Source organism: Sciurus vulgaris (genome assembly GCF_902686455.1).
Source record: "Sciurus vulgaris genome assembly, chromosome: 10".
Lineage (NCBI taxonomy): Eukaryota > Metazoa > Chordata > Mammalia > Rodentia > Sciuridae > Sciurus > Sciurus vulgaris.
This window is the reverse complement of record NC_136470.1, coordinates 115,317,693-115,335,414: the sequence shown is the minus strand read 5'-3', so window position 1 is coordinate 115,335,414 and position 17,722 is coordinate 115,317,693. Positions and strand designations below refer to the sequence as shown.

Here is a 17,722-nt window from a genome sequence, read left to right as displayed (position 1 = left end):
TTCCTTTCCCTCCCTTGAATGAAACCTCTAATTGGTTTGGACCGAGGGTGAAAAAAGTACAGGTCTGCGGCCGTCGCAGGGCTTTTGACCTCGGAGGCGGCGGATGGGGAGAGGGTGCCCCCAAGCCTCCGAGACGCTGGAGAAGTAGGCGCCAGGTGAGGCAACCCCGGATCTGGGTCAGGTCCCTCTCCGACTCTTTTGGACTCCGGATGCCGAACCGCTTCGGCTGCGCCGCCTACTGACTACATTTCCCACAATGCACCCGCCGGGCGGGCTGGGTCGGGTCAAGCGTCTGGAACTGGGCCTCCGCGGGGAGAGGCCAGCGAAGGCTGAAGGCTGCTTTCCTGCGCCGGAGGCCGGGTGAAGGACGGGAGGGGGAAATTGGTGCCTTACTGTGGCCATGTCTGTGTTCACAGGGGGACGTGGCCCCGAGAACCTGCGCCGACAGGCCTGGCCCGGCCGGACACCCATACCCCGCCGGGGGTCCGGCAGAAGGCAGTGACTGGCACCCTTTGTGAGTCCTGGGTCCCCCAAAGAAACAGGTGAGTCTGACTGCCAACCCACGTGGTCTAGGGGCGCCGAGAAGCAGGAGAGCTGTCATCTTTGGAGGGAGGGTCTTGAAGACTGGGGTCCCTGCCACCCACCGCACCGTTTGCGATAGAAGTAAGTGGGTCTTCCCGGGGTCCCTAAGCCGGCTGGACCTTAGCTGGGGAATCCAAAAAAAAAAAAAAAAAAAAAAAAAAAAGAAAGAAAAGAAAAGAAAAAGAGGCCTGGAATCTAGCCTTTGGCCAAGAGAGTGAGATAGGACCCACACCTACCAACGCACTCATATTTGACCCTCATAGTACTCTGTAAAAGCAACCCAAGTGCTGTGGAGCTCCTGGAAGTGTCTTAAGGCTCAGGACTTTGTCCTCAAGGGTGCCCTGCTAGGTAACTGGGCTGCTGTTTGTACTGAGGCAGGCTTTCTAGGCTCCAGTTCGCTTGAAAAGTGTGAGCAGCCTTTGTCGAGGAGGGGAGTGGCCTCCAGAAGTGACAAGTTCCGGTCTAGTCTTTCAGCATAGAATAGATATCTTGCCGAAGTAGCCATAGCACAGTCTTACTAGGACCCTGTCTCTACGCGTCCTTCATCCTGGCAATTTCCTCCCAGATAGACCAAGGCAGATAGGGTCAAGGCAGGGTGTAAAGCAAGCACTATCCAAGCAGGAAGAGAGAGCAAGGTGATTAGGCGCCAGTAGGGAGGGGCTCTTGCAAGGCCCACCCTCTCCAGGCACAGTAGGAGGGCTGATTGCACCAACCTGTTTGGTAACATTGCTCACAGGTCTTGCTGGAGACTTCTAGGGAAAGTAGCAAGTCCTGGGGATATCTGGAGGGGCTGCCTGAAAAGGGTCCCCATACAGACATCTGGGGCTGGTTCTGAAAGACCTCCCTTGACTAACTGATTCAGGCCCAGCCTCCCAGGAGCTTCAGTTGCACAGATTATGGTCTACTGGAGGTTGGGGTGGGTTTTGTGTGATTCACTGAGTCTTCCTACCTGAATTTCCAGGATAAGTATTCAAAGAGCTGTTTGCTCCATCAGGCTTTCTGGTGGAACCCCAGACTGATCTTGGAGAGACTGAAATGCTACATGATCTTACATGGCAGGGGGACTGTGGTGAAAGAAGCACTCCCTAGCTGAGTGTGGTGGCACACTTATGTGATCCCAGCAACTCTGGAGGCTGAGGCCAGGAGGATCACAAGTTCAAGCCAGTCTCAGCAATTTAACAAGGCCCTAAACAACTTAGTGAGACCCTGTCTCAAAATAAAAAATAAAAAAGGGCTGGGAATGTGACTCAGTGGCTAAATGCCCCTGGGTTCTATCTCTGGTACCAAAAAATAAAAAATAAGAACCCACTACCCCCAGACAGCTGACTCTGCTCCCTTTCCCATGCAGTTACCATACTGGGATGCTGGGTATACTCAGACATACTGGGTTTAGTCAGCTGCAGCCTACAAGGAATCAGTGGAGAGTGGGTTCTCAGGATAGGACTAGACCTTATTTGGCTCTTTGACCCAGAAGTGCAAGGCCACAGAGCAGGGGCACTTTGTAGACCAAACAAACATGGGAGAGGCTTCTAGGAACGGCAGAGAGCTAGTCATCTGTTTCCCAACTCTAAAACTCTAAAACTTTTTTTTTTTTAATTTATCAACTCTAAAACTTGTAAACAGCCTGAGTCCCCATAGATGGCTCTTGGCCTGACCTGACAGGTGGGTTACTTCAGGCTAGAGCACACCTGACTTCAAAAGATCAGAAATACGTTTGCCCAGGTCATTCATCAAGCATTCCTATCTGGCTGAGCAAATTCAAAAAGTTCTGATTTACATGTTACAGACCACTGGATCTGTGTGTGAGGACAGTTACACATGATCTGAATGCAAATCATGATGTACTAATGACAGCAGTAAACATATAAATGCCTACTCTATACCAAGGTGACCAGATTACATGTATTATCTTCTATGACCCAGTAAATCAGCAGTTTTATCACCATTTTTTAATTTTTTAATTTTTGTTACTGAGGATGGAATGCAGAAGTGCTCTACCACTGAGCTACATCCTCAGTCCTTTTTTATTTATAGTTTTATTTAGAGATAGGATCTTGACATACTGCCCAGGCTGGCCTCAAACTTGCAATCCTCCTGCCACAGACTCCCAGTTAGGTGGAATTATGTGTGTATATACCTGGGCTATCCCCATTTTTTTTAAAGAATCTCCATTTTATAGATGAGAAAACAGAACTGTAAATCCAGCTCCCTCTAATTGCAGAGCCATTGTTCCTGAATACTTGACTACCACCAAAGACAAGTCTTCTCCACAGAGTTGGTTTATTCATTTGGTTGGTTTTTTCCTCTTTTGACATGTGGATCTAGGCGTTCACAGATCTTGCACTGTCTCCTTTCCAAATATGTTTATCTGGCAAATGTTGACTAAACTCCTCCTGCATGTGACTCTGATTGCCTAAAATTTGTAGCAGGCCACAGGGTGACCTTCAGTCCTGAGAAATAAACCAGGATGAGCAGGGATATTGCAGAAAGGCCTCTCTGATAAGGTAATATTGAGCAGCAACCTGAAAGAAGTGAGGGAGTGAGTAATATACTAGTCCAGGCAGGGAAATATGTAAAGTAAGGCACAGGGAGGAATTTCAGCAAGGGTAAAGTTTGAAATAAAGGAATACTTAGGATGTTTAGGAAAAGCTGATGTGACTGGACTAAGGCAGAAATAGTTGGGAGAAAGGGAAGGAGATGAGGTCAAAGAAGTAAAGGAGGAGCTGGATGCAGTCACACATGCCTGTAATACCAGCAACTCAGGAGGCTGAGCAGGAGGATTGCAAGTTTGAAACCAGCTTTGATAATTTGAAGAGATCCTGTCTCAAAATAAAAATAAATAAATGAAAAGGGCTGGGATTGTAGCTCAGTGGTAGAACACCCTAAGTTAATTTCCAGTAACAAAAAAATTTTTAAAGTACAGAAGTGAGGGCATATAGGATAAGGCCTTTTACATAGAGTCTCAATAAGTTGCTTAGGCCCTCACTAAGTTGCTGAGGCTGGCCTCAGATTTGTGATCCTCCTGCCTCAGACTCCAGAGTCACCAGGATTATAGGCATGCACACCATGCTGGCAGGAAATTGACTTTCTTGCTGAGTAGGTTGTGAACAGAGGAATTACATGTCCTGACTTTTGTTTCAAAAGGATCACCTAACTGTGAGAAGGATAGAGACTATGCATGGGCTAGGATTGAAGTGGAGAAACTGATTAGGAGTAGAGAGACTGATTAAGAGACTGTTGCAACAATCTCCTAGAGAAATAATGTTGTCATGGACCAGCATGGTTGATAAGTAGTGGTTAGATTCTGGATATAGGTATTTATCACTTAATGCTAGTAAACTGTTCCAGAAAAGTTGTACATTTTATTTGGAATCACTTAGTGTCTTCTTCCCATTTATTTATTTTGCTCTGCTGAAGATCAAACCCACAGCCTTCCATATGCTAGGCAAGTGCTCTATCACTGGGCTATACCTCCAGTTCAATCTCTCAATTTATCTATTTACTTATTTATTTAATACAGGGGGTTGAACCCAGGGGTGTTCTATCAGAGTTATATTCCCAGCTCCTTTTATTTTTTATTTTGAAACAGTCTTGCTAAGTTTCTGAGTGTCTTGCTAAGTTGCTCAGGCTGGCCTTCAACTTAACAATCCTCCTGCCTCAGCCTCTTAAATTTCTGGGAATACAGGCATGTGCCACCATGCCCAGCCCACCCCAGTTATTTTAAATGGGAAATCACATAATACTTTTATCATCAAACCGAAGCCCCTGAACCCCAATTCGATTTTCTTTCTTTCCCCATTTTTTTTGTACGTGTGTGTGTGTGTGTGTGTGTGTGTGTGTGTGTGTGTGTGGTATTGGGGATTTAACCCATAGGTGGTCTACCACTACATCTCCAGCCTTTTTTTTTATTAATTTTTTTGAGAGAGGGTCTCAATAAATTGCCCAGGCTGGCCTCAAATTTGCAGTCCTCCTGTTTCGGCCACCTGAATAGCTGAGCAACCCCCAATTTTCTAAAATAGCACTAAAACACAAAATATATATATATATAATAAATGCTTATTAAGTTACAGTATTAGGATATAAATTGCATAAAATATTCCCGCCTGATCATCAAAAAGTGCTTTTACTTTCATTCTTTTTTGCAGTACTAGGGTCTGAAAATGCAAGGCAAGTTCTCTGCCACTGAGCCACACCCCCAGCTGTTTATTGTTTTGAGGTGGTATCACTGTCTCATTTAGTAACTGCAACAGCCATCCTACAAGTAAGACCTCTTTTTTGGCACTCTTTTTTTTTTTTTTGTGCGGTGGATTGAAATCAGGGGCAGTTTGCCACTGAGCTACAGCCCCAGTTCTTTTTATTATTCATTTATTTTGAGACACGGTCTCACTAAGTTGCCGAGGGTCTTGCTAAATTACTGAGATTAACCTTAAATTTTTGGTCCCCCAACCTGTCTCCCAAGTTGGTAAGATTACAGGCATGTACCTCCATGCCTGGCCACTTAGTGATTTTTTTTAATCAATTCTATTTGTAATGTAATTTGAGACTTTAAATATACATTACTTTGTTAAAAATATAGACCAAGTTTGATTATGTAAATACGCATTTTTCTATGTAAACATAAGCTGAATCAGTTTGGTATATTATTTATCTATTTCTGTGTAGAAAAAATTATCCCCAAACTATAGCTTAGAACAATATTTTTTATCTCTTACAATTTTTGTGGGTCAGGAATTCAGGAGTAGCATAGTTGGATGTTTCAGGCTCAGGGTCTTTCATGGGGCTGCAGTCATCTGAAGGCTTGACTGGGCCTAGATGATTTATTTCCAAGAGAACTCACTTACATGACCAGCAAGTAGGTACTAGCTCTTTGTAGGTTTCCATGAAGTTCTCTCCATAGGGCTGCTTATATGGCTGATGGTTTTTCCTAGAAAGTGACCAAAGAGAACAAGGCAGAAGCGATAATGTATTTTATGGCATATGGTCAGAAGTTACATGTCATTATTTTCTCCTTGGTTACATGGGTCATTCCTGCTCTATGTGGAAGGGAAATATACAAAGGCATGAATACCAGAAATTGAGGACACTGGAGATAGAGACTACTTTTTAAGGGTTTTTTGTTTGTTTGTTTGTTTGTTTGTTTTGTTTTGTTTTTAATATGGGATCTCTATTATCCAGATTGGCCTTAAATTCCTGAATTTGAGCAATCATCCTACCTCAGTCTCCCAAGTAGCTGGGACTACAGGCATGGTGCTTGACTACATCTTTTCTTTTCTTTTGGTATCAGGGACCAAACCCAGGGGTGCTTAAACACTGAGCTATCTCTAAATTGCAATCCTCCTGCCTTAGTCTCCCAAGCCACAGGGGTTACAGGCTTGTCCCCAACTAGCTGAGGAACAACTTTTTAAGGGGATGATCGGGGACTCAGTTTTGGGCACATAACTTTGAGATTACATCAAGGAGACAATTAAATATGTGTGCCTCCATAAATCAGAGTGAATGGGGCTAGAAATAAAAATTATATCCATTCATGTATAGATGAATTTAAAACCATGAGACTCTCCAGGTGTGCACATGCCTATAATCCCAGCAGTTCAGGAGGCTGAGGTAGGAGGATTGTAAATTCAAAGCCAACCTCTGTAACTTAGCAAGGCCCTAAGCAATTTAGTGAGATCCTATCTCTAAATAAAATATTAAAAAGGCTGGTTAAGCTCCTCTGGGTTCAATCCCCAGTACTAAAAAAATATACATACATAAATAAATAAATAAATCTGTAAGACTGAATGAGATCACCATGGGACTGAGTGAAGACAGAGAAGAAGTCCAATGACTGAACTTTGGGTACCTCTTGTGTTTAAAAAAAAAAAAAATACAGAGAGAACTAAGAGGGGTGGTCCATGAAGTCAGAGGAGAACCAAGAAAGGAGAGTGGCAATACCAAAAGCCAAGAGGAGAAAGTGTTTCAAGAGAGAGGAAGTAATCAAATGTATTTATTGCTGATTATATGTAAAGTGAGATGATCAAGGTCATTAGTGTGACCTTGATGGAAGAAGTGTTGGTGGTCCAGTTGGAATGAATTCAAGAGAGAATGGTAGAAATGGAGATTATAGCAGAGATCCTTACTGTTTACCAGATATCTGTGAGCTCCTCACATTTCTCAGCCACTCAGCCACGTCACTAGTTCTGAGCAGTCTGGGCTCTGAAGCATTTAAGAGCTGGTACATGATCCTTCAGCTCTGCTCTGTCTTCCCCCACCAGGTGATGTGAATGACATTTCCAAATGACAGAATTATAAGATGCTTGTAGCCTGTATTACTGCTTGGAAGGGAGCTGCTCTGAATTGCTACCAGACCCAGCTAGATATTGTGTGAGGAAAAAAATAAGCTTTTAGTTGAACACAGTGGCACACACCTGTAATCTCAGCAACTCCAGAGACTGAGGCAGGAGGATTTTAAGTTTGAGGTCAGCCTGGGCAACTTAGTGAGACCTTATCTTAAAATTAAAAATAAGAAGAGCTGGGAATGTAACTCAGTGGTAGAGCACCCCAGGTTCAATCCGCAATACTGGAGGTAAAAAATAAAAAGCCCTTATATGTAAATCTTCTACCATGTTGTCATTCATTTATTATGATTCACAAACTCCAAATATTGACTATTTTAAGAGGGTGTGTTTGTTATAAAGTACAGCAAATGACATGGTAGCTAGAGAAGAATGATGTGTGGGAAAAGTGTATTTTAATTTTTTTTTTTTTTTTTCAGTGCTGGGCATCAAACCCATGGCTTTGTACAAGCTAGGTGAATGCTCTACCACTGAGCTACATCCCCAGTCTATTTTAATTTTTTAATTGAAATAAATCAAACATACAGAAAAATTCCAAATCTTAAGTACAGATGCTTAAGATTAAAATGTAGTTATGCCCCAGTAAACCCATCTTAAGTTGAAAATGTAAGTCAAAATGCATTTACTACACTTAACTTACCAAATATCCTAGCTTAGCCCCATAGTATACCATAGAGTACTGGTTGTTTCTTCTTGTGATTGTTTGTTGAACTGAGAGCTGTTGGCATGTTGCCACTGCCCAATATATTAAGAGAATATGACTAGCCTGAGAAAAACATCAAAATTCATAATTCAAAGTATGGTTTCTACTCAATGCATATTATTTTCCTACCATCATAAAATTGAAGACCATCTGTACAGCTCAATGGATTATCACAAAGAAAACATATCCAAGGAACGGTGTTTCCAAGATAAAAGAAATGTCAGTATGTTGGTGCTAGATTTTCCAAGATGGGGAGAAAGAGAGAGAGAGCTGTTAAAAACTATGTTTCTTTTAAACAACAGGGACTGGGATCTGGTATCGTTTGTTTGTAATTTCCACAATTACAGGGTGCTGGGGACTTGAACCCGGGCCTCCAGCATGGGAGGCAGGCACTCTACGAGATGGGCTATATGGGCTGCACTTGGGATGTGGTATACAGTGGTAGGATATAGAAGTTTTTTTCCTGGTCATCTGCTGATAAAACTGCTTCCCCCACATCTACTAGGGGTACCCTCTACCTGGCCTACAAGCTGTGGAAAGGTTAAATTTGTCCTGGCCATCAAATGGGCATTGAGAGTTCTCACATCTGTAGCTGTTTTTATTTACTTATTTTTTGTATGTGGTGCTGGGGTTGAACCCAGGGCCTTGCACATAGTAGGCAAGTGCTCTGCCACTGAGCTACATCCCCATGCCCAGTTACTAGTAAGGGAAGTCCTTGTGCCAAATTCAAGAAGTACAAAAGGATATTCAGAGAAAAGAAGAGCTTCAACTTGAAGCAAAGCCAATAGGGTCTTACTTCTTTCTCTGCAAGCACTAAAATATGCAAAAAGAACTCTGTCAACTTAGTTTTTGTTTTTTGTTTTTTTCTTCTTCTAGTACTAGGGATTGAACTCTGAGGTACTCAACTACTGAGCCACATTCCCAGCCCTTTTTTGTATTTTATTTAGAGACAGGGTCTCACTGAGTTGTTTAGAGTCTTACTAAGTTGCTGAGGCTGGCTTTGAACTCACAATCCTTCTATCTCAGCCTCCTTAAGCCACTGGGATTACAGGCTTGTGCCACCACACCCAGCTTCAACTTAGTTTTTAATGGGAAATAAATGTTCATGGCAGAATATGGAGGCAAAGATATCAAGGTATAAAATTGTTTTAGCTCCCATATGCAGGGCTTTTTTCCTGAAGTAACATTGAACAAGCTGCTTAAACTCTCAGCTTCAGTTCTTTCATCTATGGAGCTGGCTTGATAAGAGCACTTGCCTCATAGAGGAGTGCTTAGGATTACATAACTTAATTCATATAAACTTCTTAGCATACTGCCCAGACACCTACTAAGTGTTAAGCCCCTTTTATCAGTTTGTTAAAATATCTGCATTTATGGCGGGGATGTAGCTCAGTGACAGGATGCTTAGTTTGATCCTTAAACACTGAAAAAAAATTGCATTTTTATGTATATTTTAATTTTTAAATTTTTTTAATTAAAATATTTTTTATTTTTACAGTCACATTTTGATTCATTGTATACAAATGGGGTACAACTTTTCGTTTCTATGGTTGTACACAATATAGATTCACACCATACATATATATAGGGTAATACTGTTTTATTCTGTTTTTCCATTCCCACCCCTTCCCACCCCTTTTTCCTCTACAACACCCAAAGTTCCTTCATTCTTCTCTTCCCCCCGCCACCCCCCATCATTATATATTGTCATGCACTTATCAGAGAAAACATTCAGCCTTTGGTTTTTTGGGCTTGGCCTATTTCACTTAGCATGATATTTTCCAACTTCATCCATTTACCAGCAAATACCATAATTTTATTCTTCTTTATGGCTGAGTCATATTCCATTGTGTATATATACCACAGATTCTTTATCCGTTCATCAATCGAAGGGCATCTAGGTTGGTTCCACAATCTAGCTATTGTGAATTGAGCTGCTATGAACATTGATGTGGTTGCATCACTGTAATATGCTGATTTTAAGTCCTTTGGGTATAAACCGAGGAGTGGGATAACTGTGTCAAATGGTAGGTCCATTCCAAGCTTTCTGAGGAATCTCCATACTGCTTTCCAAAGTGGCTGCACCAATTTGCAACTCCACCAGCAATGTATGAGTGTGCCTTTTTCCCCACATCCACGCCAACACTTATTATTGCTTATGTTCTTGAAAATAGCCATTCTAATTGGAGTTAGATAAAATCTTAAGGTGGTTTTAATTTGCGTTTCTCTAATTACTAGAAATGATGAGCACTTTTTCATGTATTTGTTGATCACCTGTATATCTTCTTCTGTGAAGTGTCTGCCCATTTCCTTAGCCCATTTATTGATTGGGTTCTTTGTATTTTGGGTGTAAAGTTTTTTAAGTTCTTTATAAACTTTGGAGATGAGTGCTCTGTCTGAAGTGTGTGTGGAAAAGATTTTCTCCCACTCCAATTTTCTCTTTCACATTATTGATTGTTTCCTGTGCTGAGAAAAAACTTTTTAGTTTGAGTCTATCCCATTTATTGATTCTTGCTTTTATTTCTTGTGCTATGGGATCTTGTTAAGGAAGTTTGGTCCTAAGCCAACGTGATGGAGATTCGGGCCTACTTTTTCTTCTATTTGGTGAAGGGTCTCAAGTCTAATTCCTAGATCCTTGATCCATTTTGAGTTGAGTTTTGTACAGGGTGAAAGACAGGGATTTAATTTCATTTTACTGCATATGGATTTCCAGTTTTGCCAGCACCATTTGTTGAACAGGCTATCTTTTCTCCATTATAAGTTTTTGGCACCTTTGTCTAGTATGAGGTTACTGTACTTATATAGGTATGTCTCCATGTCTTCTATCCTGTACCATTGATTTACCTGTCTATTTTGGTGCCAATACCATGCCATATTTGTTACTATTGCTCTATAGTACAGTATATAATTTTTTAGTTGTAGGTGGACACAATATCTTTATTTTATTTTTATGCAGTGCTGAGGATTGAATCCAGGCCCTCACGTGTGTTAGGCAAGCACTCTACCACTGAGCCACAACCCCAGCCCCAAGGGACACCTTTTTACACCATTTAATTACATCAATGACTGCAAATTGCACATTCCCCCTTATCCTCCTTGATTTTGTTTGTTTCACAGATAGCCCAAGAGATGGCTGCTGATATGCACAGGAAGAAAAGTAGTGAATGCCCTGATGGCACATTGGCTCCTTCTGATGGACAGAGTGTGGAAAGAGCAGAGAGCCCCACACCAGGACTGGCCCAGGGGATGGAGCCAGGTATGGGCAGAGTGAGTAGCCACTGTCATCTGACAGCTGGAATAGTCAGCCTCTGGCTCTTCCACTCTTTCCCACCATTCATTTTTTGTTCAATCATTCACTGGGTATTTGTCAGGTGCTATGATACTACAGGGAGCCAAACTAATTTATCTGGTCTTCCTCTCCATTTCATGTTGTGCTGTTCATCCTGTGTTCTCAGGCTGCTAGTGTGGTTCTCCTCCTGTTTGTGTCTACTGTGTACCTCCCTGAATCCTTTCCCTCCTTAGCTCTCAGGTTAAATGTCTCCTTCTCACAAATTAGGCCTACTCTGTACAGGACAGTAGTCATTTTGTGATTTTCTGCATGTGTTTCCCATCTCTCTCTTCTTTTAGATTGTGTGCTCTTTGAGCGCAGGGTGATCATATTACCAATGCCTAATATGGTGCTAAACTTATAACAGAGACTCAAAATATAGCTATTCAACCACTTTGTCAAAATTATCAGTACAGGAACCAGGCACCAGTGGCCTCAGTGAGAGGTTGAGGCAAGAGAGTCACAAATTTGAGGCCATACTGGGCGACGAAGTAAAATCCTGTCTCTTTTAAGGGGACTAAGGGTGTAACTTTGTGGTAGAGCACTTAGCCTAGCATGCTGAAGGCCCTAGGTTCCCTCCCCAGTGCTGGGGGAAAAAAAAAAAAAAAAAAAAAAAAAACTAGTAAAGGAAGACTGACATGGTCCCTCTAAGGGGGACACCACAGGCTATAGAGTCAGTCAGGGACTGTGACCTGAATGGGAGAGGAGTCTTCTTCCAGGGAAAGAAATTCACTGATTATGGGAGCTGCTTTAAGCACAGGGCAAGGTCCTGGGCATTCAACAGTGAACAAACAGGTTCCTACCTTACCACTGTAGTTGGGTAGGGAAATAATTGGCAAGTGTCCCAAAGGAAATCAAAGAGAGTCATGTGATAGAGTGCTGAGGTTGTAAGTCAGATGAAGACATAACTAACATTTTTTCCTAGAGCTGAAATATAAAAAGCATCAAGCCACATGTTGAAGTAGGATTGTCTTATAGGCAGACAGCAGGTGCAGAGATCCTGAGGTAGGTAGGGGCATGTTGAGAGGTCTAAAGGGCAAATGGACGAAGGTCAGTGTTGGTGTCACTTATGTCACTTAGGGAGAGACCTAAGATGGGAATGAAAGAGGTAGGCAAATACCAGTCACCACTGCTGCCATGAGGGTTTGGGTCTTATTGCCAGTGTAATGAGAGGAGACCAACAGGCTATATGTTGCCGAGAAGCATGAGCCATGGCAGGAGGGAACAGTGACTTGACCCCATCAAAAGAGAAAGTCATGCTAGAGTAACCATGTTAGGTACCTCACTGAAGAGATTGTCTGCCAGCAGCTCCCTTTCTTGATCTACAGGTGCCGGGCAGGAGGGTGCCATGTTCGTTCATGCCCGTTCCTATGAGGACCTGACTGAGTCAGAGGATGGGGCGGCTTCTGGGGACAGTCCCAAGGAGGGGCCTGGGGGTCCTCCATCACTGCCTACAGATATGCACCAGATCAGCCAGGACTTTAGTGAGCTAAGTACCCAGCTGACAGGTGTGGCCCGAGACCTACAGGAGGAAATGCTGCCAGGAAGCTCTGAGGACTGGCTGGAACCCCCAGGGGCAGCTGGGCGACCAGACACAGAGCCCTCCAGGGGGGGCACATCAGAGGGGGATGAGGAAGATGCTATGGAGGCATGGCGCCTGCACCAGAAGCATGTCTTTGTGCTGAGTGAGGCAGGAAAGCCTGTGTACTCTCGCTATGGCTCTGAGGAGGCGCTTTCCAGCACTATGGGTGTCATGGTGGCCCTAGTGTCCTTCCTGGAGGCAGACAAGAATGCCATCCGCTCCATCCATGCAGGTGAGCCACCTGAAGGGGGTGGTGGGGAAGGCCGCACTGGTCAGAGTTAATTCATAGCAGGTTTTGGACTACTATAGACTAGAGGGTTGGGATGTGCTGTTTGACTGAAGGTTAAGTCCCTCCATCCACCTCTCTAAACCTTAAGGTCCTCATCTGACCATAGGATAACAACAGGGGCAGTCTCATGGGACTGCGGTGAGGGCTAAAGGTGACTGACATAGCTTTATTATAGAAAAAAGGTGAAAATTGGCTGGAAAGCAGGGGAGTGATTAAGGAAAAAAAAAAAAAAAAAAAAAAAAAACTGGGCATGGTGGCACACATCTGTAATCCCAGCAGCTCAGGAAGCTGAGGCAGGAGAATCACAAATTCAAAGTCAGCCTCAGCAACTTAGTGAGGCCCTGTCTCTAAATAAAATATAAAAAAGGGCTGAGGATTAGTATGGTGACACACACCTGTTTAATTGCAGGGATTTGGGATTGTAGTACAATGGCAAGTTCTGAGCCCAGCCTTGGTAACTTAGCGGAAACCCTCTCTCAAATAAATAAATAAATAAATAGCACCCCTGGGTTCAATCCCTAGTACCAAAAAAAAAAAAAAAAAAGGGGTTGGAGGTATATGGGTTACTGATTTTATTCTGAAGTCCCTGCTGAGTACAAAGCTCTGAGAGAGGAAAAGATGTGGAAAGTGAAGGGCAGCACAGATCTGGGTAAGGCTTCTGGGAGAGGGCCTGAGGCTGACGCTGTATCCCCATCCTCAGATGGCTACAAGGTGGTATTTGTGCGCCGGAGTCCACTGGTGCTGGTAGCGGTGGCACGAACACGGCAGTCGGCACAGGAGGTGGCGCAGGAATTACTCTACATCTATTACCAAATTCTGAGCCTTCTTACCGGTGCGCAGTTGAGCCACATCTTCCAGCAGAAGCAGAACTATGACCTGCGGCGACTCCTTTCAGGCTCTGAGCGCATCACCGACAATCTGCTGCAGCTAATGGCTAGAGACCCCAGCTTCCTAATGGGGGCGGCGCGATGCCTGCCCTTGGCCGCCACAGTGCGAGAAGCGGTGAGTGCCAGCCTGCAGCAGGCTCGTGCTCGCAGCCTAGTCTTCTCTATCCTGCTGGCCCGCAACCAGCTGGTGGCGCTTGTGCGTCGCAAGGACCAATTCCTGCACCCCATTGACTTGCACCTACTCTTCAACCTCATAAGTTCCTCCTCATCCTTCCGCGAGGGTGAGGCCTGGACTCCGGTATGCCTGCCCAAATTCAATGCAGCTGGCTTCTTCCACGCACACATCTCTTACCTAGAGCCTGACACCGACCTCTGCCTGCTACTTGTCTCCACTGACCGCGAGGACTTTTTTGCTGTCTCTGACTGCCGCCGCCGCTTCCAGGAGCGCCTTCGCAAACGCGGAGCTCACCTTGCCCTGCGGGAGGCACTGCGCACACCCTACTACAGCGTTGCCCAAGTGGGCATCCCTGACCTGCGTCACTTCCTCTATAAATCAAAGAGCTCAGGACTCTTCACCAGGTGAGGGAGGGCACTGCTTCAGGAACACAAGGATGTGGGGAGGAGGAGGCTGGTTGGTCCTGAGCTCCAAAATGTAGCCCTGAAGCTGACCACCCCTCTGGGAGTGGACCAGCATGCTAGGGTTGTTGTGCTCTGGTACGAGGGACCCAGACTTCCATCATGCCATGGAAATACACCTATTTCATTACCTGTAAGCCCTGAAAGTGACCAATATACTCAGGGAAGAAAGCTGGAACAGGGCTCTCCCAGGTTCCTTGCCCTAGAGCAACTCTGCCCTGGGGGGTCATTTTGGTCCAGCCCAGGATGCAGAGTCTTCCTCCACTTGATCCTCCAGTGAAGGAGCTGGGCAGATATGGCACCTTTTGTCCTCCCTTTACCTTCTTTTGGCCCAGAGGATTTCCCAGCATACCTTTTACCTACTCCAGACCTATCACTCTGTCTTAGACACCTAACTCAAATTGGCATCTCCAAGGAAAAAGATATGATGAATTTGGGAATGTGAGGGGGCAGAGCTCCAGTCTCCTGGGGAGCCTTCCAGAGGGTGGGAAGATGATGATAATATTCTGTCCTAGGGGAACATCTGGAGAGTAGAACATGTGGTAGTTTCCCTACCTAGCAATAGGTTTTCTAGATCTCCAGAGAAGGCAATAGAAGTCATTCCTTTGTGAACCCACTCCCTCATCTGCAGTCCTGAGATTGAGGCCCCATACACCAGTGAAGAGGAACAGGAGCGGTTGCTGGGCCTCTACCAGTACCTGCACAGTCGTGCCCACAATGCCTCCCGCCCACTCAAGACCATCTACTACACAGGCCCCAACGAGAACCTCCTAGCATGGGTAAGGTGGCCCTTGTTAGGCTGGGCTTCATGTAGGTCTTGGGTAGGGTCCATGAGGGCTATCCATCTTAGATGACCACCTTTTGCCCCCTTCTCTAGGTGACAGGCGCCTTTGAGCTCTACATGTGCTACAGCCCTCTGGGGACTAAGGCATCAGCTGTCAGTGCCATCCATAAGCTGATGCGCTGGATCCGTAAAGAGGAAGACCGCCTCTTCATCCTCACACCCCTCACCTACTGATGGAAATGTGTGCAGACTCAGCCCTTCCAGGCCCATTGGGCATGGAAAGCCCATGGGAGCCTCCAGGTGGGGGTGACTTCTTCTGCCCAGCCAGCAGACAGGGACTATGGGTTGGTGTGTGCATTAAAGTACTTTGGGAAGACACTGTTCACCCTGTCACTGTTCTTTTACCCATCCACTATCATGTACAAACACTGGATCCTCCTCCCTATCCCTGCACATGTTTCTTCATATACGGGAGCACATGCAGGTCACTCACCTCCTGCCCTTGCACTAGCATCAGGCTACACACATTCAGAGTTGGACCCTTGGCTGGGGTTGTTTTGGTTCACCTGAAATCCTGTCATTACTGTCCTATCTTTGTCCCCCACTCTACTCCTCTATGCCAAGTCTGCCTCTTCACTTGCCTTCCCTCTCCAGGGTGGACCCTTCAGCTGCATGCCCTGAAGGACCATGCAACAAAGGTCTGACTGTGACTCTGATTAATAGATTGCTATACATCAGCATGATTGAATTGAGTAAAATAAATGGAAGTGGCATAGTCTGGGCTATGGTGTGGGTCAGAGCCCTTGGTGAGGCACATATTCAGAATTCAGTCTCCCTATAGCTACAGGCCTCTCCCTACTTAGGCTGTTTTTTGGTGGGGGCTATTGGGGATTGAACTCAGGAGCATTCAACCACTGAGCCACATCCCCAGCCCTATTTTGTATTTTATTTATAGACAAGTTCTCACTGAGTTGCTTAGTGCCTCGCTTTTTTTTTTTTAGATGTTGATAGACCTTTATTTCATTCATCTACCCATATGTAGTGCTGAGAATTGAACCCAGAGCCCCACAAATGTTAGGCAAGTGCTTTACCCCTGAGCCACAAACCCAGCCCCTAGCTGCCTCACTTTTACTGAGACTGGCTTTGAACTCATAATCCTCTTGCCTCAGCCTCCTGAACCACTGGGATTACAGGCATGTACCACCATGCCCGGCCTACTTAGGCCTTTCCATTAAGGGCTATCTGCCTCAGCTCCCCTACCTCAGCCAGCACTTTCCTCATAATGGTTCTCCATGAATGAGCTAGAAGATCTGCGAGGAGGTCCACTTGACCTCCAGGGCCTCTAGGAGTGGATCTGCCTTAATAAGGGGTGATGTCACTAGGTGCACTGGTTCTTCCTCAGTTACCCTGTTCCCTAGCCTGACATGGCCAGAACTGCATAAAACTCCACGGACATCCCAGGAGGCTTCTTAGTAAAGGCCCAGTCATTCTACCCTGAGAACTTTGGGGGCAGAGCCTAGGACACAGTGCAGAAGACCTCCACCTTTATTGCTGGGGCTCTCCTTGTTCTGTTACAACCTCTCATTGGTCAGGGGAGCAAAAGGCCTAGGAAGTGTTTCTGGGAGAAAAAATCATCCACTGAATGATCAAAAGCATACTTCAGCCTCTCAGAGTTTGGCCCAGATTTTTCTGCCTTTAAACCAGAGAACGTGTCTTTGTGGGTAGCATCAGCCAAGGATACACTGGGACAATTGTATTCATCTCCTAGGAAATGGCAGCATATCTTCTGTCATTGGACCCAACCTAGATCACATTGAAAGTAGCTTGGCAGCAGGCCACATACCCAGATTCCAAAGTCAACGAGGAGTAACCCCACATTTGGTGAGTGCTGCTTATCCTTCACACATGCTTTAAATCTCTTTTCTGTCTGATTTTATATATATTTATTTATTTTGGTTGTAGGTGGACACAATACCTTTATTTATTTATTTATTTTTATGTGGTGCTGAGGATGGAACCAGGGCCTCATGCATGCTAGGCGAGTGCTCTACCTCTAAGCCACAACCCCAGCCCATCTTTTTTGCCTGTTTTGAACTTCTGTTCTTGCCCTTGCTCTTGGTTATGACACCAACCCACTGCCTCAGGGACCAGAATGATACCAGGGCAGCTGCCCTGATTGTTACTAGTGTTCTGGTAAACAGTCAGCTTCTAAGTCACAGATGAAGAGGTCACGGTTAGATAAGTCTGCCTACCTAGTTAATGGGCACCTAGAAGTGTGGGATTTACTTATTTGGGGATCAGGGTGGAATGACAGGCAAATAAAGAAGGTATTGCTAATAGAAAACAAGCATGTACAAAGTCAAGGACCTGGTTTTAAAAAAAAAAAATAGCCTGGTATTTTGCATGAAGCTGGAGGAGTCTATAAGACCTGGGGTTCTCAACTTCCAGATAAAGGTCTAGCAGTAGAAAGTTGAAGCTGCAGTATCATTGGGTCATACTGCAGTTGGAGAGAAACCTCTGCTGCCACTAAAGTGATCTCTGGATTGGAAAAAGAAACTGGGTCTAGTCCTCTGGAACAGTGTTCAAAGTAGGCTGA

At 44.8% G+C, this 17,722-nt stretch overlaps 1 protein-coding gene across 3 annotated transcripts; it reads left to right on the top strand.

The window, feature by feature from the left end:
- The first annotated feature begins 264 nt into the window (after window positions 1–264).
- On the top strand, window positions 265–15,504 carry MON1A (MON1 homolog A, secretory trafficking associated). 3 transcript variants are annotated; one of them, XM_079155535.1, is made up of 6 exons: window positions 267–542; window positions 10,738–10,876; window positions 12,277–12,762; window positions 13,520–14,285; window positions 14,974–15,121; window positions 15,220–15,504. In XM_079155535.1, the coding sequence occupies exons 2-6, from the start codon at window positions 10,750–10,752 to the stop codon at window positions 15,358–15,360; spliced, it is 1,668 nt and encodes a 555-aa protein (XP_079011661.1). In that variant the 5' UTR covers window positions 267–542; window positions 10,738–10,749; the 3' UTR covers window positions 15,361–15,504. The 3 variants fall into 3 exon arrangements, with proteins under 3 accessions (XP_079011662.1, XP_079011661.1, XP_079011663.1); XM_079155536.1 differs by lacking the exon at window positions 14,974–15,121 and having other exon boundaries at window positions 265–542; window positions 15,220–15,356; XM_079155537.1 differs by lacking the exon at window positions 12,277–12,762.
- Window positions 15,505–17,722: the final 2,218 nt, after the last annotated feature.